Source organism: Xenopus tropicalis, chromosome 2, assembly GCF_000004195.4.
Source record: "Xenopus tropicalis strain Nigerian chromosome 2, UCB_Xtro_10.0, whole genome shotgun sequence".
Lineage (NCBI taxonomy): Eukaryota > Metazoa > Chordata > Amphibia > Anura > Pipidae > Xenopus > Xenopus tropicalis.
Window position 1 is genome coordinate 159895414 of NC_030678.2, and position 24172 is coordinate 159919585.

The following is a 24172-nucleotide window of genomic DNA, read 5'->3' on the forward strand; positions in this document are numbered from 1 at the left end:
CCTTGCTGTATTAAAAGAGACATAGCTTTGCTTCAGGAAGGGGTTATTGTTGCACTCTAGAATATGCTGTGCATAGGGTTGCTGCCAGTAAAAATTATGCTTTATGCCAATGTTATTCTTAAATAAAAAAGGCTTTGACATATAGGAAGGCCAGTATTTTTTTCCTAAAAAGGTGGCAACCCTAACTGTGCATAGCATTGCCACCTTTTGCCGGGCATGCGTGCCGACGTTAGCGCTGCATGCAATTTAATTGTGTGATGCCGTTGTGTGTCATGTGGTGACGTCAGGGGTGGGGTTATTGCATCCATCAGATGCAATTCCAAGGGTTTTTGACTGGTTTTCAGAATTTTGAAGACCGGGTAGAAGGTTTTGACCCGGACAGGTTGTGACCCTAATTGTGCAGTTTTGCTCTCCAGCGCTCAATCAGGATATTATCAGTGTCGGACTGGGATGCCAGGGGCCGACCAGAAAGCCTTAGACCATGGCCCCACTCTCCAAACAATTTTTCATCCACTTCTTACTCAGTCTCAATATTTTCCTAGTTTTTTTTAATCTTTACATCTATTCTTCTATATAATTAGTGGCTTTGTTCCCATATAAAAATAAGTAATGACCATGAATTGAGCCAAATGGCTAGCAGCAGGAGGGCCCACTGACACCTGGGCCCACCGGGAGTTTTCCTGGTATCCCTGTGGGCCAGTCCAACACTGGATATTATTGAATTAGAGAGAGTTTAAATAAGGGCAACTAAGCTGCTTATGGAAAGTCTGGCCAAGTTGGGGTAGTTTAGTGGTTGTTAGCCCGAGGGCCTAACAATTACATCATCCTGAATTGGCCCACCGTGTCGGTACCCAAATTGGATGAAGGAAACTATCTTTAAGAAAATGAAAGCAGAGATCTTATTGGTTGTTATGGGGAACTTCACTTGTAACTTGTAGCACCTATGTTCAATCAGCCTCTGTGTTTATTTTCTTCTTACCTTAACTTCCTTTGTTGTCTTATTTCATTCTAATTTGTTATTTAACCCATGCCCATAGCAGTCCTCCCTTCCATTTCTTTCTTGAATAGGATGTTTATACAGACCACTAAGCTAATAGCTCACCAGGCACAGAGTTACCTGTCACTGCCCCTGCCACATGCAAGTAAAACGTGACTGTTTTAGGCCAAAAATCTACTGTATGAGCAGAGACAGGGTATACATTCATGTCAATGACAAGCAACATTGCTGGAAACATTTTTATGCCGGTGGAGAAGCCACCTGATGTGCCTCACAGCTAGGTGAGATGCCAGGTCAGAATTTCAGGCTTAGTCACATTCCATAGCATACTGCAACTTTTGTGCAATTAAAACTTACTGCCCCTATGTCTTGGGGAGCTCTGTTCAGTGTTGGACTTGGGGAAGGGGGGGACCCCAAGCCAAAAGCCCACCATTCACTCCATCCTCGCCCCACCCTCCTGCTAAGAGCTCACCACTCACCATGAATACCACCACCAGTGCAGATAATTATCATGCATTTTGGCCCTACCACTCCACCGCTGCACCACGCAGCCTGCCAGTTTGCTTGGGCTTTTGGGGCCCAGTAGAACCAGGACTGACTTGGTTTCCTCCCACTATACCAGTGATCCCCAACCAGTGGCTCAGGAGTAACATGTTGCTCCCCAACCCCTTGGATGTTGCTCCCAGTGGCCTCAAAGCAGGTGCTTATTTTTGAATTTCTGGTTAGGAAGCAAGTTTTGGTTGCATAAAAACCCAGTGTAATTGCCAAACAGAGCCTTCTGTAGGCTGCCAGTCAACATGGGGGCTATTAAATTGCAGTTAAAGCTCTCATTGGCACCCCCAGGGGCCAAACGATCGGATTACATTTGCAGCCATGGGCAGTCGGTTCGGGGACCGTATTAACGAGCTGATGCGGTCCCCGATCCGACTGGATTTTCTAACCTGGGCGATTGATATCTGGCCAATTTCAGGCCAGATATCGGTCAGCCAGGCTGCTCGTTTCTGCCCATACACGGGCTGATTAGCTGCCGAATCGGTCCAAGGGACCCATATCGGCAGCTTCTATCGGCCAGTGTATGGGGACCTTAACTGTAATGCTAATAGGGCCCAAATGCCTTCTCTGTCCCACCCTAATACCATTCCATCCAATGTCCAAAGAGGCACAGCTCGTGTTCCAACTATTATTGCTGTAAGAAGGCAGAAGCAGGGCTAGACATGCAGGAATTGCACCCCCCTGGATTGCATTAGGGGGTGCATATATAAATATTAGCCATTAAATCTGCAGCATCTCTAGTTATTGTTGCTGTACTACAACCTCTTTCTCATCAGCCACCTCAGAAGCAACTGCGATGCTAGTAGGGATTCAAGGCAAATGCCTTCTCTGCCCCACTCTAATGTAAGACTGGGTATAGGGTCTCGGACTTTGAGATGGCACTAAGCCCCTTGCCATTGCTCCCTCAGTGTAGCGTCACCAGCAAAGCGCTCCGGATAGCCGGAACTGAAGTGGCGGAGTGTGTGTAGCAGACCGGATGGAGTAGGAGCTGCACAGCCCAGCGCGGGAGAGCGGAGAGCGAGTTGGGGAGGCTGAGAGAGGGCTGTTGGACCCCCAATTGCGAAATATGCAACTCTGAATCTCCCACCATGCTTCTACCGTCTGATGTGGCCCGGCTGGTGCTGGGTAAGTCCGTACTAATGGCAGGGACGCGGGCTTGTTATTACCCAGAAACCCCCGCACTGCGAGCTCATCAGGGAAGTCTCAGCATTCTCTAGCTGCTGCGCCTTACCCATGGTGCCTAAGCTAATGTAAACATTGGGTGCCTCAAAGCTGCCACTAGCTGGGGCATCCGAGTTAGGTAGTGTATGCTGGTCTCTAATGTGCAGGGACTATGGGATAGTAGTATAGTAGGGAGAGATGGTGCCTATAGTAGCAGTGGGATAATAGCCTCTGGGAAGGGACTGGGGCTGTGGGATAGCAGGTATAGTAGGGAGAGATGGTGCCTATAGTAGCAGTGGGGGGATAATAGCCTCTGGGAAGGGACTGGGGCTGTGGGATAGCAGGTATAGTAGGGAGAGATGGTGCCTATAGTAGCAGTGGGGGGATTATAGCCTCGGGGAAGGGACTGGGGCTGTGGGATAGCAGGTATAGTAGGGAGAGATGGTGCCTATAGTAGCAGTGGGATAATAGCCTCTGGGAAGGGACTGGGGCTGTGGGATAGCAGGTATAGTAGGGAGAGATGGTGCCTATAGTAGCAGTGGGGGGATAATAGCCTCTGGGAAGGGACTGGGGCTGTGGGATAGCAGGTATAGTAGGGAGAGATGGTGCCTATAGTAGCAGTGGGGAGATAATAGCCTCTGGGAAGGGACTGTGGCTGTGGGATAGCAGGTATAGTAGGGAGAGATGGTGCCTATAGTAGCAGTGGGGGGATAATAGCCTCTGGGAAGGGACTGGGGCTGTGGGAGAGCAGGTATAGTAGGGAGAGATGGTGCCTATAGTAGCAGTGGGGGGATAATAGCCTCTGGGAAGGGACTGGGGCTGTGGGATAGCAGGTATAGTAGGGAGAGATGGTGCCTATAGTAGCAGTGGGGGGATAATAGCCTCTGGGAAGGGACTGGGGCTGTGGGATAGCAGGTATAGTAGGGAGAGATGGTGCCTATAGTAGCAGTGGGGGGATAATAGCCCCTGGGAAGGGACTGGGGCTGTGGGATAGCAGGTATAGTAGGGAGAGATGGTGCCTATAGTAGCAGTGGGATAATAGCCTCTGGGAAGGGACTGGGGCTGTGGGATAGCAGGTATAGTAGGGAGAGATGGTGCCTATAGTAGCAGTGGGGGGATAATAGCCTCTGGGAAGGGACTGGGGCTGTGGGATAGCAGGTATAGTAGGGAGAGATGGTGCCTATAGTAGCAGTGGGGAGATAATAGCCTCTGGGAAGGGACTGTGGCTGTGGGATAGCAGGTATAGTAGGGAGAGATGGTGCCTATAGTAGCAGTGGGGGGATAATAGCCTCTGGGAAGGGACTGGGGCTGTGGGAGAGCAGGTATAGTAGGGAGAGATGGTGCCTATAGTAGCAGTGGGGGGGATAATAGCCTCTGGGAAGGGACTGGGGCTGTGGGATAGCAGGTATAGTAGGGAGAGATGGTGCCTATAGTAGCAGTGGGGGGATAATAGCCTCTGGGAAGGGACTGGGGCTGTGGGATAGCAGGTATAGTAGGGAGAGATGGTGCCTATAGTAGCAGTGGGGGGATAATAGCCCCTGGGAAGGGACTGGGGCTGTGGGATAGCAGGTATAGTAGGGAGAGATGGTGCCTATAGTAGCAGTGGGGGGGATAATAGCCTCTGGGAAGGGACTGGGGCTGTGTGATAGCAGGTATAGTAGGGAGAGATGGTGCGCCTATAGTAGCAGTGGGGGGATAATAGCCTCTGGGAAGGGACTGGGGCTGTGGGATAGCAGGTATAGTAGGGAGAGATGGTGCCTATAGTAGCAGTGGGGGGGATAATAGCCTCTGGGAAGGGACTGTGGCTGTGGGATAGCAGGTATAGCAGGGAGAGAATTTTATTAAAATATATTAAACAAATACAATTAAACAATAATTACATTTCAATCAAGCAAAAAACAAAACAAAAACAAACAAACATATAAATCAATATCACATCAAAAAACAAAGCGTACCTCCCTCCAAAGCATCTTATTTCTTACAGATCATTTTAAAACACATATCAAGAGGCATCTTTATGTTTCTTTTTTTGAAAATTGTCCAAACATTTCCCAGCAGACCGTTTAACCTGTACCCGCACACCTGCCCCCTGACTCTCCATCACATCTTGCTCCCCCAACTCCCCTTCCTCCAGTGACTCCTTTTCTGCCCCCTGAGACTGAAAAGCCCCTTCTCTTTTGCTCTTCTTCCTGCTGGAGATGATATCAGATGAGAGACTTTTCCTTTTCTCCCTCTCCTCCTCCCCCTCCTCCATTCTCTCCAACTCTACCTGTTCCTCTGCTAAATCCCCCCACGACTTCCCTCCTGGCAAAACAAACCTATTTTCAGTTGGGAGGGTAATTACACCTGGGCACTGAGCCTCCTCTGTGTACTAGTGAGTCTAGGAGGCCCAGTATGCAGGTAGTTGGATTGAATATTTGGGGGAGGTTCAGTTCTGTACCCATAAATTCTGTGACTTTGTGACAAAACTTTTGTATTACGGGGCAGTCCCATATCAGGTGCATAAAGTTAGCCATAAATGCTTTGCATCTTGGGCAGTTCGCCCTTGGTAAATATTTAGCTTACTTATTTAGGTAATGGGGTTGGACTACCAGCCTTTTTATCACCTATATGTGCCCCATAACATTTTGCATCTAGGCCCCATTCTGCCTGCTACTGAAAAGGGATTTGGGATAGCAGGTATAGTAGGGAGAGATGGTGCCTATAGTAGCAGTGGGGGATAATAGCCTCTGGGAAGGGACTGTGGCTGTGGGATAGCAGGTATAGCAGGGAGAGATGGTGCCTATAGTAGCAGTGGGGGGATAATAGCCTCTGGGAAGGGACTGGGGCTGTGGGATAGCAGGTATAGTAGGGAGAGATGGTGCCTATAGTAGCAGTGGGGGGATAATAGCCTCTGGGAAGGGACTGGGGCTGTGGGATAGCAGGTATAGTAGGGAGAGATGGTGCCTATAGTAGCAGTGGGATAATAGCCTCTGGGAACGGACTGTGGCTGTGGGATAGCAGGTATAGTAGGGAGAGATGGTGCCTATAGTAGCAGTGGGGGGGATAATAGCCTCTGGGAAGGGACTGGGGCTGTGTGATAGCAGGTATAGTAGGGAGAGATGGTGCCTATAGTAGCAGTGGGGGGATAATAGCCTCTGGGAAGGGACTGGGGCTGTGGGATAGCAGGTATAGTAGGGAGAGATGGTGCCTATAGTAGCAGTGGGATAATAGCCTCTGGGAACGGACTGTGGCTGTGGGATAGCAGGTATAGTAGGGAGAGATGGTGCCTATAGTAGCAGTGGGGGGGATAATAGCCTCTGGGAAGGGACTGGGGCTGTGTGATAGCAGGTATAGTAGGGAGAGATGGTGCCTATAGTAGCAGTGGGGGGATAATAGCCTCTGGGAAGGGACTGTGGCTGTGGGATAGCAGGTATAGTAGGGAGAGATGGTGCCTATAGTAGCAGTGGGGGGATAATAGCCTCTGGGAAGGGACTGGGGCTGTGGGATAGCAGGTATAGTAGGGAGAGATGGTGCCTATAGTAGCAGTGGGGGGATAATAGCCTCTGGGAAGGGACTGGGGCTGTGGGATAGCAGGTATAGTAGGGAGAGGTGGTGCCTATAGTATCAGTGGGGAGATAATAGCCTCTGGGAAGGGACTGTGGCTGTGGGATAGCAGGTATAGTAGGGAGAGATGGTGCCTATAGTAGCAGTGGGGGGATAATAGCCTCTGGGAAGGGACTGGGGCTGTGGGATAGCAGGTATAGTAGGGAGAGATGGTGCCTATAGTAGCAGTGGGGGGATAATAGCCTCTGGGAAGGGACTGGGGCTGTGGGATAGCAGGTATAGTAGGGAGAGATGGTGCCTATAGTAGCAGTGGGGATAGTAGCCTCTGGGAAGGGACTGGGGCTGTGGGATAGCAGGTATAGTAGGGAGAGATGGTGCCTATAGTAGCAGTGGGGAGATAATAGCCTCTGGGAAGGGACTGGGGCTGTGGGATAGCAGGTATAGTAGGGAGAGATGGTGCCTATAGTAGCAGTGGGGATAATAGCCTCTTTTAGTGTGCCATAAGCAGAATAGATTGTGAGCTTCCCTGGAGCAGGGAGGGTCTGATTTAAAGCTGGTGTTATAGAAGTAAATAATACCATCTTTTGTGGCTTTCAGGCTATCTGCAGCAAGAGAAACTCTCTTCTACATGCCAATCATTTATATTAGAGAGCCCCAACCTAAAGGAATATGCAGAACATTATACTGATGAAGGGTCTATTCCAGGCTGCGTATTGGTAAGTACCCTGGTCATATTTCCATTGGGCAGATTAGCAGTTTACTTTTGTTCTTGCTTTGCAATTACAAACAGATAGACATGCTTAATATTTTGTTACTGACAGGAAAGGTTTATGTTTGGATATAAAATAGTGGTTTATGTGTAATTAAATATTACATTTTAAAGGCAAAACTACTTCAAACCAGCATTTAAAACCACAGGCTTGTTGGTGTTTTATAGTAAATCTGGTTTAAAATATCGTAGTGTAGTTCTTTTTAAGCAGCCTGTTGCAACCTTGGTTGAGAGTGCATTTTCCATGGGAGTGTTAGTGGGTCCATTCACATCATGTACTAGCTTTCACCCAGTTAGACCAGTTGCACAAGAGTTGAATTCCCATCATCATGTTTTTGCATGAATTGTTTATGCAGCCATGTTCTGTGTGCGCACATGAAAGAGACTTTCCCTTTAAAGGGGGGGGTTCACGTTAACTTTTACTATGTTATAGAATGGCCTATTCTTAGTCACTTTTTTATTGGTCTTCATTTTTTATAGTTTTTTAATTATTTGCATTCCTCTTCTGACTCTTTCCAGCAGGAAGTAGTGTCCTGGCTATAATGTTAGACATCCGCTCATTCCAGCCTTTATAGATTACATTTTTGCCTGACTAACTATATTGAAAACATTTTTTATTTTGCGCAGTCTATCTACAGTATTTTACCCAGTTACATTTTTACACTGAACTGTTCCTTTTATAGACCCCCATTTGAAAGCTGGAAATAGAAGAGGAAAGCAAATAATTCTAAAACAATTAAAAATGAAGTCAATAATACGGATTTCCTTTGTAAAGCAGAACATATACGGTGCTGCCTCTAACTCTCATTTCCTAACTTTTTTATTTTTTTGCTTTATTTTCAGTCTCTGTTTGGGAAAAACCTGACAACGATTTTAAATGAATATATTGCCATGAAAGCAAAAGGTAAGGGCCTGTATTCTTCTTTAGCTTCTCCATTAGAAGCAAAACATTTTGCTTTTCTCCATCATTGCAGTCCATTCTTCTTCATTTAGTCACTCTTCTGGTCTCTCGAAGCCCACACCCTTAGATATGACAGCGGCAACTGCCAGACAAGCAGTACAATTTAAACAGGGGGATTCTTGTATATTGGCAGCTTTAGTCAGTGTGCACTACACTATTACATATGTTATTATGTAGCTAAGGGATATTGGAACTGCGACCCACGAGTATAACCTGCAGTATCAGTTGGTAACTGAGACTTTTACATGATGTAGGGATTTGCAAGTCAACTAAAGCCAAAAGGGCTTTACTTAGTATTTAAAACATTTTCCATTTCACCTAAGTATGAATAGCTGAGGCTAGAAGTTGGTTTTGGATAGTAAAGGTAAAATGTCATTGATTTATACATGCACCAAAACTATAGTAGATTCATAATTAGTGGTGCAGCGAATCCTCTATTTTGGGATTCAGCCAAACCCTGAATCCTTAGCGAAAGATTCGGCCGAATATCAAACCAAATCCTAACTTGCATGGGCAAATCAAGACACCGAAGGGTCAATAAGAACACGCGGCACATAATTTTCAACTTTCGTGTTTGTGAAGAAAAGTCATATCTTTTTAAGGATTCGGTTCGGCCAAGGCCATGGATTCGGACGAATCTGAATCCTGCTGAAAAAGGCAGAAACCCAAACCAAAACCTGGATTCAGTGCATCCCTATTCATAATAATATTAATATTTTTTTCATCTGCAAACAATGCAACCCTGCGTGTGTTTACATTGCAGATTGCTGCCTCGGGTGGGATCAGCCAGTTATAGCAGTCTGTCAGTGGCTCACAGCAGCAGCGTTTTGGTTGCAGCTGAGAAAAATGCTAGGTTAAGGAACTTGCAACTAATGTATTGATTATTTAAACCTGTAAGAAAAAAAAATGACTATTTGTGAAGCAGATATATAAAGCATGTTGAAGTAATGATAACTCTTTGCTTTTGCTGCAGAGAATAAAGAAGAGATACCAGTCATGGTTTCAGCTCTGTGGAAGAAGCTTGACCACACTCTCTCTCAGATAAGGTAAGACGCCAAGGGGAACATGCAAATAGCAAGCAATGTAATTCTGTTTTATTTACAAAATTTGGGAGTGCAGGAACTCTTTTCATGATATGTATCGCTCATTTGTTGCCAGCATTTTACAAACAATTAAAGGTTGTCAGAGGTGGGGCCTTGAAATTATAGTTCAACACAATTTCTGCAATAAAATTGTCCTTTGATTTTAAATATTGTTTCCTAAAATTTGTACAAAGATCTGTTATTTTGTGCTCTAATTATATTCTTCCCCTTTTCCAGGAGTATGCAGAACTGCCTGTTATTGCCCACCAATCAAAAAGGTCAGTTCAACGATGGGTCTTTTGTTTTTCATTCTCTTTTTTATATTTAATATGTAGGGAAGGTTCGTGCTAGAGTATTTTTCTGCTTTTATTGCATATTAGCTGAAGGATATTGGAGTCGAATCAGGGTATTTTTTGCAGCAGTTGACCTGGGTGTTACTTCCACAAGTAATTATCACACCTTTTACTCTGTTTCCATGCACAGTCCGCACAAGATATGGAATACAGGACCTGAGACACCAAAGAATGTTGACATCACATGCAGCTTCGACAGGGTCAGCCATGGCATGCCAGCAAACATCTACTCCAATAGCAGCAAAGCAAGTCATGTTGAGGTCATTTGTGTCTCAAAGTGCATCACCAACCATTGTCAGCCCTTTGGTCATTGGTCAGTCTACTATTCAGTGTACCAACTCTCCTGCTACCGAAAGCAGTAAGTTTCCCTCTTATAAGGCAATATATAATGTGTCTGTATTAGCTGTAACCCCCATGAGTAAAGGCGGCCAAACACAGACCAATCCTCCATGCTAAATGGCTGATTGGGCCACAGGACAAATAGACAGCTACTGTATGATACTTCAGAAATGCCCTCAGACATTAGAATTTTATCAGGCAGTCCTGCTGAGTTGAGTCTGGCATAATAGATCAAACAGGGTTGTGTGATATTTGGATATATTTGTATTAAATTAGTACTTAAGGGTCTGCTAAGGTTTGACATTTTAAATGGATGATTCCTACTTCCTCCTTTTTTGTATAGCCGTTTATTATTTTCCTTATTTAGCTTTTTCTTTTCCCCTCCATTTGTTTAGAAGGAGAGACATTACAGAATTCTGCTTTGTCAGCTGCAGAGAAGAAACAGACTTCCTCACCTATGAGGCGAAAAGCGTGAGTTGTCCCCCTCCCATCTTTATTCATCCATTGCAGAGTTAGCTTACCTTAACAGATTGCTTGGGTTTTGATTGGGTCAGCAATTTCTGTTTCAAGGGACTGTTACTTAATCTTATAGAATAAAGCATAAAACCGTCAGGAAAATATTGTCTTACCATATCATGACTACTGCCAGTTTCTTTACAGGGATTGTCAAAGGAGAAGACGTGTGGCTCCGCTGAACTCTAGCACAGCTACTGAAGGAGAAACAGAAGGGGATGCTGACTCACTCCAAGAACTTATTGATGGCAACTTCCCTGTAAGTGGCAACCTAGGGTTTTGCTTATCCCTTAATTTCCCAAGTCAAGGTATCTCAGACAGTTAGGGTTTTCTATTCCTGTTTTCTGAAAGCAATTGAGATTCAGGGTTGGCGGCTGGTAATGTGGGATGCTGGATGGCTATGTTATGATTGGCTTCTTTCCTAGTACTGGGTGACCTGGGCACTTTTTTGGGCTAAAACCAAACCAGCCAAAAGAGAGGACACTTAAAAGTAAAGTGACCTATTTCTGTTGCTGCTGTTCTTCCCCTACAGGCCCTTTGTCCAGTATTTCCCTTCTGTTCTATAGGACAGAGGACAGAGGAACACTGTCATAGGGCAGACTTACTCTGGTAGATATTTCCTCAATTTACCCATTCTCTGCCCATAGTTTGACATCCCAAACTACAAAAATCACATATATTTGCCCATGCTTCCCTATTCTGTTGAGGAGATTGAAGACGCATGCAGTGACTGCATGTTTTGTAGGATTTCTGAATAAATATCATGCCACGGCAATTAGTTATGATCAGACTACTAAAAGATTTTTAGCAATTAAGCACCAACATTAGTTAATTAGCCCCTCTACTGTCTTCTTCTTACCAGACTTAGAGAAGAAAAGGAAAAAACGAAATAAGCTTTATCAGAAAGGTCTATGTAAATACAGCCATTAACACTTACAGAAACCCTGCACTAAATCCTCAGTAAAAAGAAACACCACATTTCTTTCCTTCTATTCTATATACATGATCTTCTGTGACAGACTTCCTTCTCTCAGAAAAAATCCTTCAGGGCAAGGCAAAAGCCTGCTCAGTTAGCTCCTCTCTCCTCCTCCCCTCTCTGCTGTAACCTGAGCTGAGAGCTGTTCCAGGGATCAGCATGCAGGCAGGGAAGTGAAGTCAGACCAAGCTAAAATGGTAGCTGCTATCTTAAACAAACAGAGGGAGTTTCTAGGGCTGTTAACTCAGATATGGTAAAGTTTTCGGCAGAATAAATATAGCGTTCTAGCACTATTGTAACTAATCTATTGGCAATAAAATGCCTCATTAGCTTTCCTTCTCCTTTTAAATATTAAATAATTTTTAAACCATATGTGTTTTCCATTTTAGCAACTGGTAATAGAAAATGCCAGAGAGAAGATTTTAAGTAACAAATCCCTGCAAGAGAAGCTGGCGGAAAATATAAACAAGTTTCTTGGAAGGTAATTATAAGTTGTGTGCAGCTAAGGCTTCCTTTAAAGGGGTGGTTCACCTTTAATTATTATTAACATTTATTTATTTGTTAACTTTTAATATTTTATAGAATGTCCTATTTCTAACAACTTTGCAGTTGGTCTTCTTTATTATTGTTTTTATATTAATAATATTTTATTATTTGCCTTCCTCTTCTAAATCTTTCCAGCTTTTAAATGGGGGTCACTGATCCTGGCAGCTTAAAAACTACTGCTGTGTGACCTTACAATTCTATTATTATTATTATTATTATTGTAACTTTTTATTCCTAATCTTGCTATTCAGGCCCTCTCCTGTTCATTTTGTAGTCCCTTATTCACTGTCTGGTTGCTAAGGTAAACAAGACCCTAGCAACCAGATAGCCACTTAAATTCCAAACTGGAGAGCTGCTGAACAAAAAGCGAAATAGCTGATAAACTGCTAAAAAAACAATTGCACGTTGTCTCAGAATAGCAATGTTTGCTTAATACTAGAAGTTAACCACTTTAATGTTACATGATGATTTCCTGGTTTGGGCATTCTTCCAGGGGTGCATCACACCTGTTGGATCACATGTGTAGGGTAACCTGGGTGACACTGGCCTTCGTTTAAAGGGACAGTAACATCAACATCTTTTGGTACCTAACCCACCTCTAAGGTGCTGTGCGAAGTTACATTTTACTCCCCCTTTTCAAATGCTTTGTCCATAAATAAATCTACTAAAAGCGCTCCCTAGGTGTGCTGTACACTTCTAAATAGGGCAGTCGGGCACCATTCATCCTGAGCTGGAAGTCAGCTTTACAGCGGAGAAGCTTTGGGTCCATCGGGAACTTTGCCAAACATTCCTGTCCTGAAAGTTAAGCAAAACCAAAGATACAGAAACTTTAGTTAACAATGCTGCTACGAACCATGATTCCCGAGCTGCTCCCTTACTTCCAGTTTAGAACCGGAACCAGCCCACAAAGGCATTCAGCCTGCATGGTGTCTGATATGTAATATATCCCAATATTGTGGGAAGCAGATGGGGAAAAAAACTGAAGGGTGGTGCAACAAACATAACCGTTTAGAGGTGAGTTATGTAATAACATTTTTTGTGTTACTGTACCTTTAAGGCAGTCATTTAAATCTGCATAGATGTCACATGTGGAAACAGGAAATATTCCTTATGTAGTTTTCATCTCATATTCCCCATAGTCCCCATAGTAATATGCAGTAACATGGAAGTGCTCATCGACTATTCCATGCTCCTGGGCTCCCCTGTATTCTGGATATTAGCAACTTATTACGTTGTTTCATTACACCTATTGCAAACACAAGAAAAACCTGCAAGTTATGAAACTGTTCTTTCTTGGGTGAATCCTAACCTGTAACTGTTTCTAAAGCGACGCAGCTGCCCATGCAGCCAAGCCATCCGAGGGAGGTGCTCTTGAACAGGATACTTCCATTGATGAAATCCTTGGACTTCAGGTAATGCAGCGTTACACTGCCTCAGTAATGCTTTAATAAATTATTATAGTGGAATTCATTACACTTCTGGAACCCCCTGCTGTCAGGCACAGTTATGCATGAAACAAGAATTAAAGCTCAGCAAAGAATAAGGCTAGAAATTCTACACTGTGGGGGCATATTTATTGCAGTGTGTAAGCAAGCATCACCAGTGATGTTCCCCATAGCAACCAATCAGATCTTTGCTTTTGGTTTCTAACTTGTAGGTGATCCCCGGTGATGTTGTATTACATGCTATAATAATTAATGTTTTGGGCTTTGGTATCAGCCATTTAGTAGGGAAGATCTGTGCCTCTGTACATGCCCCTGGCATCTTTCCATCATCTTTTTTGCTTATTCACAGTTTATGCTTTGGGCATATAATTCTGGGTTTATGGGTGATTGTTGATGATTTCCGACAACCCCTAAACCCATGTGCAAAGATAAGTAGATGGGAAGCTGCTTTAAAGGCCTGGGTCTGTATTGTTTTAGGGCTGGTACAGTACATTATGTAAATATATATAATAAAACACTGCATTTCTATGCATATTTTTATATTTCTAACCCTGAATTCTCCTTTTAACAGTTTTGTCTTTTGTAGACTTTAACATCCTTTGTTCTTTTAGGGAGGGGAGATTCATATGTCAGAGGAAGCTATTCATGATATTCTAGAGCAAACTGAACTGGATCCAGATTTCCAGGAGTTATATGACCTTTTTGCTTGCAGTAAGTTTCTTGTGTCCTTCCTAAAATAAATGTTGCTGGTGTAAAAAAATGAAAAAAATCCCCTGTCCTAATAAACATTATCAAGTCTTAGCAGTTGTGATGCTTTCCTTTGATCACAGGCTTGTAGCTTTGTTTAGCAGCTCTCCAGTTTGGTATTTCAGAAGCTGTCTGGTTGCTAGGGTCTTTTTTTAACCTTAGTGACCAGGTGGTGGTTTGAATGAGAGACTGGAATATGAGTGGGAGATGGTCTAAATAGGAAGATAAGTTGTAAATATTAACAGTAACATTGTACCCTCACAGAGCAGTAGCTTTTTGGATGATGGGGTCAGTGACCCTGATTTAATAGCCAGAAAGTGGCAGAAGTGGAAGGTAAATAATTAGAAACTATACAAAATAAATAATGACGACCAACTGGAAAGTTGCTAGGAATAGGGCATTCTATAACATACTAAAGGTTAACGTTAAAATTTAACATCATACAAGTCATTTGCTATGAGCTTGGCCAGATTGCTCAGTGGTTTCAAACTCACAGGCCTTTTTATTTATTTTATTAGGTTCGACAAAGACAACAAAAACTGCATCTCGTGACCCTCCCTTACAAACAGAAGGGGTTGCTTCCAGCAATACTCTAGTGGCTAATGATAACCTGGAACCCATGGAAAGCTCTTTTGAAGGAGGTGGTAAGTTATTGTGTATTTTATATTATTATTTATGGAAACTAGTAAAACCTCTAAAAAATTGGATACTCCTGTGATGTACAAATAGTGTGGGTATTTGTTTCCATCTGCCAACTGGTCAGTAGCAATCACTGAAACAGTATCGCATATTATATTAGTAACCCATTTGAGCCATTTATTCTTGTTTTCTATATAGATACTACATCACACTCCAGCAACCCCACAGGGGTGGGTGCAGAACAGAAGAAAGACCCAACACCCATCCTCACAACACAAAGTACTGAAAGCACCGGACTTCCATCTAAAGCACAGGGAATACCAACATCTGGCAGTGACAGATCCGCCATGTCAGATCAGAGTGTAGAGTCAAAGAAAAGAACTGATTCCATCATCATTCTGGACAGTACTGGAAGCGACACAGTAGTAGAATCCAGTGAGGACGTACAAGTAACACCTATGGAGATAGCAGTGTCACAGTCACAAGATGTTGAGATGAAGAACATTTCACATAGAGATGTGGTAGAAACCAACTGTCAGTTGGCCAAAGAAGCAGCTCCATTGAGTGTTGACTTAACAGTTCACGGTGTTCAGAATTCAAAGAAAGAGACTCCTAAAGAGAGAGCGCCTGAAAAGACAAGTAAAGCTAAAAAATCAACACCCTTAAAAAATGAGATTTCAGACAGTCGGCAGGTGGAGAGGGATAAAAGTGAAGGCCCTGCGGAAGAACACACAGCACAGTCTCAGAATATTGTTGTACTGGTTTCTATTGGAAGCCCTGTTACAGAGTCAAATCTTCTGAATGATAAGAACCAACAAGGGGAAGTAAATGCAACACCTAGCAAAATAGACACTCCTATTGATAGTACAGTGAGTGAACCTTTGCAGGCAGAAAGCTCTATCGCATCAAAGGAACTAAAAGTGCCCCAGAAACCATCAAAGGCAGACAAGACACCACCTCATCCGGTGGTGCCGTCTGTAAGTCCAGCCATAAAGGGAGCATCATCCAGTTCTGATGGAAGCAGTCTTCCTTTACAAGTCTCAAGCTCTGTGGCGGTACCAGCACCAGTCAGCAGCAATGTAGAGCAGTCCTGTATTGGCATGTCCTCCATCGATCCATCCCAAATAATAACTCTCAGCTTTATCACTGAGGATATCCCAGAGGATGCCGAGCTAACAAAGGCAGTTAAAAGTATCAGTGAAAGGGGCAACTCTGCTTTACTCTTGTCTCCTTTCCAAAAACTCCAGGAAAGCAGTAGCATTGTTTCTAACCCAGGCCCCTCCACCGAGACGTCGGGTTTGGCCCTATTAGATCAGAGAGAAGTAGTGACTGTGTCCAGCGATGTTGCTGCTGGAGTGAAGCCAGCTGAAGAATGTACCATCTTCTCTCTGCCTGGGACTTCTAATCTCTCCACTGACGGGGGGATCATACAGCTAATGCCGGCCACAAGCTCTAGCTTTGCACCATCAGGCAGCTTTTTTATCAGCACGTGTAACACTGGTGGCGCACAGCAGTCCAACATCATGGTGGTACCCAGTAATTGTGCTCCTGCTGCCAGCCAAAAGCAGCCATGCCATTATCAAACCCCTCCCAGGCCACACAGTGTGTATACAGTCGGACAGGCCATTTCACCTAAAATTTCACAAGGTGAGGGTCTTTCATATATATCTTCATACAAACATACAGTTAACCTATTAACAAGGTATTGGCAGAAGGTTTTTTTCAGCCTTAAGGTGGGGTAGCAGTTACCAAGAATAGCCTCCCAGATACACATCAGCAGCGCCAACAATCAGATATGGCAATGAAAGTAGCCCAAAAATCTGATGGCATTCTTTTTATGAAATTCTCATAGGTTTTGTTTGGGGTTTAGACCTCTTTAAAGGGGGATCTGTCACCCAGACACTAAAAGCTGTATAATGAAAGTCCTTTTAAAATTAAGCATGAAACCCAAATTCCTTTTTTTATAAACACAACTGTAGCCATTATAAAGTCATATAGTGCCTGCCCCGCCTCTATGCTCTAGGCATAGAGGCAGGGCAACAAATACTTTCACTTTCCATTCAGCACTTCCCAAGATGTTTTTTCCCCTTCCCTCCTTGCCATCTAATTGTGTAGCCAGTACATGGGCTTGTGCATCATCTCCCCCATTCTGGCACATAAACAAGATTTTGGGGTGATACAAAGCTTGCCTTAATAACAGTGCCCACAAAATGGTGCCTGCCTGCTTGCTGTTATTGTTATTCCAAGACTGAAGGAAACAAGATTTATATTATTTATATATTGTAAGTGATGTTAATTTTACTTGACAAACACAATAGAAAAGAATTTGAAATTATTTCTTAGGGTGACAGGTCCCTTTAAGCAACAAAGCCCCACGTGTCTGCTGCGATGTTACCAGAGTCTTTGTTTTCAATCTCTATCTGAAACCCAAATCTCTTATTTAGTTCTTATAGGATCAGTATGCATGTATGCTGTCTCTTGCACTGTTACACTCTACAGAGCTGGGTTGAAATGGTCAAAACCCATTTGTTTTGCAGGTTCTACCTTTATCCTGGCCTCCGCTATGCAGCCGGTGCTACCTGGTGTGGTGGGCATGTTCCCTCTTTCTGTTGTTGGGCAGAGCAGTAATGCGTTTGCAGCACCTTCTCACCAGGCAAGTTGGACTTTATCTTATAATCCAAATTTTCTCTGTACAATACAGGAATATCCAACACAATTCTAAGAAAACAAGGACTGTGAAAATGACTGGTTGGTTTAGAATTCATTCCTAGCACCAGATATGAAACACATATAATGTCTTTACTAATCAGCTTAAGTGCAAAAAAAAAAGTCTACATTCTCCATGTTGTCATTCAAAAAAAAGCCACTGGCATTCAGTTACAACAGAACTTCATCTCCCAACAGCTATGCAGAATAGTTTCACAACATCAGGAGGGTCAAAGTGTGTCAATGATCCCCACCCAGTGGTTCGAGGGCAACATGTTGCTCACCAACCCCTTTGATGTTGCTCCCAGTGGCCTCAAAGTTGGTGCCGATTTTTGAATTTCTCTAGTTTTGGAGGCATAAATACCATGTATACTGCTAACCAGAGCCTCTAGTAGTCTGCTAGTCCACATTGGGCTACTAATTAACCAGTCCTTATTGGTCACCTACTAGGAAAGTTTTTGTGCTTGTGTTGCTCCCCAGTTTTTTATTGAAATGTTGCTTACGGGTATAAAAAAGGTTGGGGGATCCCTAACTTAGCTGATTAATGAAGACTAAATATATTTACATTGCCTGTCCTGTGTTTCATAGCTCACACAGCAAAAATGGAGAACCCAAACAGGTTATGTAGAAACGCTGGCACAGATATCATACCCCTGTAGCCTAAGGCTAGTGCCACACCAGGCTGATTCTTGACCTGTGGATAAACATAGGCCTTCCTGTAGAACACTGCTGTAATTAATGGCATAACTGAATAAAATGAATGTTTTTGTAGAAGACCCTGGCAATGCGGCTATTCTGTTTCATGTCTTTATGCTGAACAAAAGTAAGAATACTTTTAACAGATTATATGTGTCCCCCCTGTAGGTTTTGCATGTACCAGTTTCACAAGGCGTTCCCAAGCTGCCGCTCCCTCCGAAGTCTCAGAAACTTCCATCCACAAGAAATCTGGCAAGCGCAGGTATCTACTGACATTATCTAAATTCTGTTTGCTACATAAGTACATTGAGATGTCCTTATTAACGGTAAAGGATATGCACAATAAACCGTGTCTTTTACTTGGTCATTCCTGGAGCTTAGTATTTGCAGCAGTTGCGTCAGGAGTTTGTAGTTGGAACCTGAAAATGCAGAACATAGAACACACACAACTCCAACACCTTGCTTGCTTTTTATTTCATGGCTGTTAATAGAGGAAATAAATTACCCGGTTACCATTAACTTTCAGTATTAAGTTGAGTCAGACCGTTTGGAATTGGTCTTCATTTTTTCTTTAAAATTATTGGATTATTTAACTTCTTGTACAGCAGCTCTCCAGTTGGATTTTCAGCTGCTATCTGGTAACTAGTAGAGATGCACAGAACCCAGTTTTTCAGATTCGCCCGAACCCCTGAATCCATCGTAAGGGATTTGGCCAAATACTGAACAGAATCCTAATTAGCATGTGCTAATTTGTATTTGGAAGGGTTACATTTTCAACTTCCGCGTTCACGCGGCAACATTTAACCCTTCCAAATCCTACTTTGGATTCGGTTCAGCCAGGACAGTGGATTCGGCCGAATCCGAACCCTGCCAAAAAAGGCCAAATCCTGGCCAAATATCGAACTGAATCCTGGTTTCGGTGCATCTCTAGTAACTAGGGTTTAAATTACCCTAGCAACCAGGCAGTCTTTTGAAAGAGAGACTGAAATATGAATGGAGGAGGGCCTAAATAGAAAGATAAGCAACAATAAGTTTGTAGCCTCACAGAGCAATAGTTTTTTTTTGCTGCTGGGGGTCAGTGACCTCCATTTGAAAGCTGCAAAGAGCGAGAAGACGAAGGCAAATTATTCAAGAATGAAGACCAATTCAAAAGTTGCTAAGAATAGGCCATTCTATTACATACTAAAAGATAAGCTGAAGGTAAACCACCCCTTTAAGCCACAATAAGAACATTTAACACAAAGCAGTTTGTATACATGTAACCTTCATGGCAGTATCTTTAGGTCCCAAACTGCCTGCACATAGTGGTTCTTAGTATAGCACCCAGATGCCTACATATACTGCCCTTGCAAAGGCTGGTAGAATAGGAATGTCGAGCTTATTGCAACTGATTCTCATCATTTTGGAAATTCCCTACAGTGATTTATTTTTCCCTTTTTGACTGATTTCCTTTCATTTTGTAGCAGAGAAGCAGGGAGTAGCCTCAACCACAGATTCTGTGAGCCGAACATCGAGCTCTCGAGGGCAGAGGTGAGTGGCATTTGCCTTTAATTTGCCTTGGTGCTTTATGGCTACTGGATGTGACATTCTCTTTCTCTCTCATGAAATGCAGGTCAGAGAATGTTGATAAAAACTCTGCTGCCGTGTCACAGAACAAGCCGGAAGAGAGACAGACAGGCAGCACCAATCCAAGCACTAAAGCAGCTGAGAATCATAAGAGAGTGCTGTGCTTTGAGAATTCTGCTGCCAACAGGGGTACAGCAAATACCAAGTCGGTTAATAATAGCTCAGCACCCCAAAATAAAGATATGGTGGAGACCGTGAACTCTTCTGGAGCTTCCAGTGCTTTATTGCCTTCCAAGCAGAGTGGCAAAGACAGCAAACCCGACAAAAAAGCCCCAAGCACAGAGACAAACTCCAAGTCTGAGAGCGTTCCGTCCAAGCAGCCGGTTGTACCCGCTCCAAAGGATCTGTCGGGAGACAAGAAAACTGTGGCCGTAGCGTTGTCTGCAGAAGTCCATGGTGGGGTCATGGCCAACAAGGAGAATATGTTACAGAAGGAGAATAAAAAGCAAGAGCTACCAGAGTCCAACAAGAAACCTGCCAGTAGTGATGGTGCAGCTGGAAATTCCGAGCGAGCCGCGCAACCAACCCATGAAACTGGCAGGAAGCTTGCATCTCTGCCGAGCATACTAAGGAGAACCAAATTATCCACGGAAAGAATGTGCCCCACAAGTCCACTAACTAAACAGGCCAGTGACCTATTGCAAAGCATGCAGTTTAACAGTCCCAATGCAAAACACTTCAGTGGGGGGGACTTGCCAATACCACGTACCCCAGGCTCAGGAATTGATGACAGATTGGTAGATAACCACCCAGACCATATGAAAACCCCCAAATCTAAACGCTACCATGAGGATGGAGGTACTCCCAAGCCCATGCTGCCCCCTGCAACCCCTGAGTTACCAGCTTGTAGTCCGGCCAGTGAAACTGGCAGTGAGAACAGTGTCAACATGGCTGCCCACACGCTAATGATACTGTCACGTGCCACCCTTGCAAAGACTGACAGCAGCTCTCCCCTAAAGGACAATACTCAGCAATTAAAATTGTCCAAAAGCTCTTCAAAGAAGAGAAAGCTCGATGAGCCTGATGAATATGAGAGGCGGCCGCATAAAAAGGAGTTGCAGAGCCCCTCTGCCATTCTGAAAAGAAAGAAAATAAAGGTAAAAAAAGTGCTTTTCTTCATCATCTTCCTATTTGTTACTCTATAAATATAAACAGCCCCCCCCCCCCCATACAGATTTCCCTGCTGAATTGTGTAGTGATGTCTGGGCTGATCCAAAAACCATGGCTCAGGCTTGTTCAGGGTTAAAGTTCGCGTAACCATGGCAGGTATAGGTTGGGTGTGGGTCTCAGATGAGCACCCATGCTCAGACACAGCAGTGCGGTTGCAATTGCAGGGGCGGTTTTCTTAGCCTGTGCTTATACGCAGGTCAAAAAACAGCCTGGGGTGGCTGTGACCTTCCCACTGGTCAGGGGAAACCAGGGAGCCTGTGTTAGTTGAATCCAGATTGAACATCTTGCCCAGAATTCTAAGGTATCTTCTTTATCAATTAGGATGCAAGCAATTAATATGACAAAGGGGTATGGCTGCCACCTTTCAGGCTTCCTCTTACCAGCCAGGGCAGGGGGTGGGTACAACAGATCAGGAGCAGAGCAATGACAATGGGGGCAGGGCATGAAGTAAGTGGGGTGCTTTTGAGGTGAAAGAGTTTGAGGCTGGGCAAGAAAGGGAGCTGTGAGATAAGGTAGGAGGCAGGCATGGGATGGATTCTGTGTCAGACTGGGCCAGCGGGACACTGGGGGAAAAAATTGGTGGGCCCTCAGGCCCTTGTATGCCCAGTCCTGCTCCCAGGGCCACCATGGGAGAGTGAGGCTGCCCTGGGCCTGGTGACTTGTGTTGGGGGGCCCGGTCATGCTGCACTTACTTGATTAGACAGCCCCCCCCTGCTGTCAGTGAGCTTAGATGGGAGAGCAGGAGTTCCTATGGCTGCATGTTCTGTACGATACACCGCTTTCTGTGTTGTAGGGAAAGTCCTAGTAGTGCTGAACAGGGATTGGATGGGTTGGAGGGGAAATTCAAACTTCACCCATCCAATCCCTGTGTGGTTCTACTGGGACTATATACATCTGTTTAGGGCTCAGACAGATGTATATAGATTGTTAGCACCCAGCGCAGTAACTACCCCTCCTCCTCTCACAGCTTTTGGGAGTAAGTACAGGCCCAGCCTCTCCATTGTAATTGAGAGGAAACTTCGGGTGACTTCTGCAAATCGCAGTGATGCGTATGCAATCCCACCGGCGATTTACATTGCCAGTGGGATGGCATTGCGGGGAGATTAGTCACCTGCGGCAATGAAGATTTGTCACGGGGCGACTAATCTCGTCTGTCGCCTCCCTAATGGATGTCACAATGGTGTTGCTATGGTTACTGCCAAATGTGTAACTCCCCTTTCTCTTTCTCTCTCTCCTCCCCAGAAACATCGGAAGAAATCCACGGATGCTTTCCCAGCTGGGATGGATGTGGACAAGTTCCTAATGTCTCTGCATTATGATGAATAACCCCAATATTTAGAGAGATATATAATATATATATATTTGTATGTTTCTGTAAATAGACCTACAATGTGAAGAATCCTTCATATTTTGTAATATTTTAGGCACTTAACTATTTCTGACCAAGGGGTGGATCTGTAGATATTGAACATTTGTGTACATGAAGGGAGGGTATAAACTGAAAATAAGGTCAGATTTTTTTTTTTTTTTATTAAACAGAAGCAGCTTTACTGTTGTTTTTCTCAAATTCAGTTATCGTGGCCTGGAAATTCTTTTGTTCCATAAATGTCATTAGCGGCTGCTTGGTTTCCTCGTGCAGTTTCATCATTTCATTAACATCATTGCATTAAAAAGAAAAGTTCTACTAAACACCCCACGTTTCCTTGTGTGTATAAATAGATTCTGCACAGATATACGACCCGGGGGGCAGGCACCTCCGCTGGTGGGACAGTCTGCAGCCATAGCTTCCTCACTGCTCAGGCTTAACTATTGGATTAGGGCTGCCAGGAGGGGATTTCAAGCACTGTACCTCTCACGTAGATTACAATCTAAGGTTTGGGAATTTAAGAGAAACAATAGGAGCTGCAAATGGACATTCTAGCGCCAGCACTGTAAGTGTTAAAGGAGACATATTAGATAAATGGGGAAAACCCTAATTTTGTAGGCAATTATGAATAATATATAGTGCTGGTTTCCCTTTGGGCTAAACATTAATCCTATCTGTAAAAATGGCCCCTTTATTGGAGCTCACTATAGATCCTCTCGCTTCTCAGTCTCTGTGTGAAATGAAGGGTGGGCGTGTCCTAACGGTCCCTGCCAAAAGCGCAGTAGAAGGGGAGAGCCAATCACAGCCCTGCACTCACACAAGCAAAGACAGGCTTCAGTTTCCTATCAGGTCAGCCTAGCTGCTGATTGGTTCCTATCCTACAGTGCAGTGTATGGAGGGCCGCCGGCTCCCCAGCTCATCCAGAGAATTCAGCCAGCAGGAAGTGGCACAGATGGGCGGGGCTAGTGGGGTTTTTGTGGAATTTCTCAATAAATCATCAGGAAACACAACATTTTTAAGCACAATCCTTCTATATCTAGAGGAGTATAATTCCCTGGCACATTCATAATTTTTATAGGATATGTCTCCTTTAAGCTGATGGCACAAAGCCTGTTCTGTACCAGTGCCCTGCTGTTGCCTGAGTGCCCACAGCTGTGCTGCCTGTCAGTTGCATTCATTGCAGCCATTTGTCATCATCTGGGGCAGGCGGATTTCCATCTGAAAAAAACTGAGTTTGTGTGTTTTCAAGTTGGAATACACATGTAACTGCTGTTGCTAGGCAGATTCCAGTAACGCAATGGACATGCTGTAGGTGTGGGTGCTTCTCAGTTGGACAATAACCCTTGTCTGCAATGTTGCTTAGGGTATAGGTGTGCTGTTTCCTGTAGTCAGCAGTGGTGATGTGCAGTTTGACACCCGGAACCCATGTGTTTTTCACTTAGATCAGGTGGGTAGACCATACAGAATATAGTATAAGGTTTTATTAATTGTTTTGTAAACTTCTCCCTGCTGAGAGAAAGCTGCAGCTCATACAGTACCCTTAGGCATATTTCTTTTATTACCTGAATTATCTATATGTTATCTACATGCGTTTCCTTTTTTTTCTACCCCCTGCCCACTTCTGATGATGTCACTTCTTTGCAGCAACAGCACTTCCTATTTAATGGGGGTCAGTGGGTCACGGAACGGATTTGGATAAGTCAGTTACGGGTTGGGCAGAGGGTCAAAGTTAGTAAAAATATGGGTCTCTGCACAGGATTCTAACAGATAGAGCAAACTTAGTTGGACATTACACAGCACATCGCATCATTCTTATAATGGAAAATACTGGGATAATGATATTAAAGTGACATTGTGGGGTGTTTGTGCTAAAGTTCTGGATAAAGCTGGTTTGGTCAGTATTTCATTAATTGTTGATGTCTGTTTAGGACCACCAAGGCAAATTGCACTCGAGCATTTCTGCTCCATGCTGTCCTCTCAAG

At 44.0% G+C, this 24172-nt stretch overlaps 1 protein-coding gene across 2 annotated transcripts; it reads left to right on the plus strand.

Annotated features, from left to right (window-relative positions):
* The first annotated feature begins 2336 nt into the window (after nt 1-2336).
* Nucleotides 2337-22513, plus strand: npat (nuclear protein, ataxia-telangiectasia locus). Of its 2 annotated transcripts, none has more exons than XM_031897314.1 (18): nt 2337-2674; nt 6854-6972; nt 7869-7929; nt 8960-9032; nt 9306-9346; nt 9552-9779; nt 10159-10231; nt 10421-10532; nt 11639-11730; nt 13123-13207; nt 13852-13951; nt 14506-14631; nt 14825-16273; nt 17164-17279; nt 18197-18290; nt 19492-19558; nt 19641-20751; nt 22067-22513. In XM_031897314.1, exons 1-18 carry the CDS (start codon nt 2638-2640, stop codon nt 22148-22150), a joined length of 4068 nt encoding a protein of 1355 aa, XP_031753174.1. In that variant the 5' UTR covers nt 2337-2637; the 3' UTR covers nt 22151-22513. The 2 variants fall into 2 exon arrangements, with proteins under 2 accessions (XP_031753174.1, XP_002934973.2); XM_002934927.4 differs by having other exon boundaries at nt 2338-2674; nt 10156-10231.
* Nucleotides 22514-24172: the final 1659 nt, after the last annotated feature.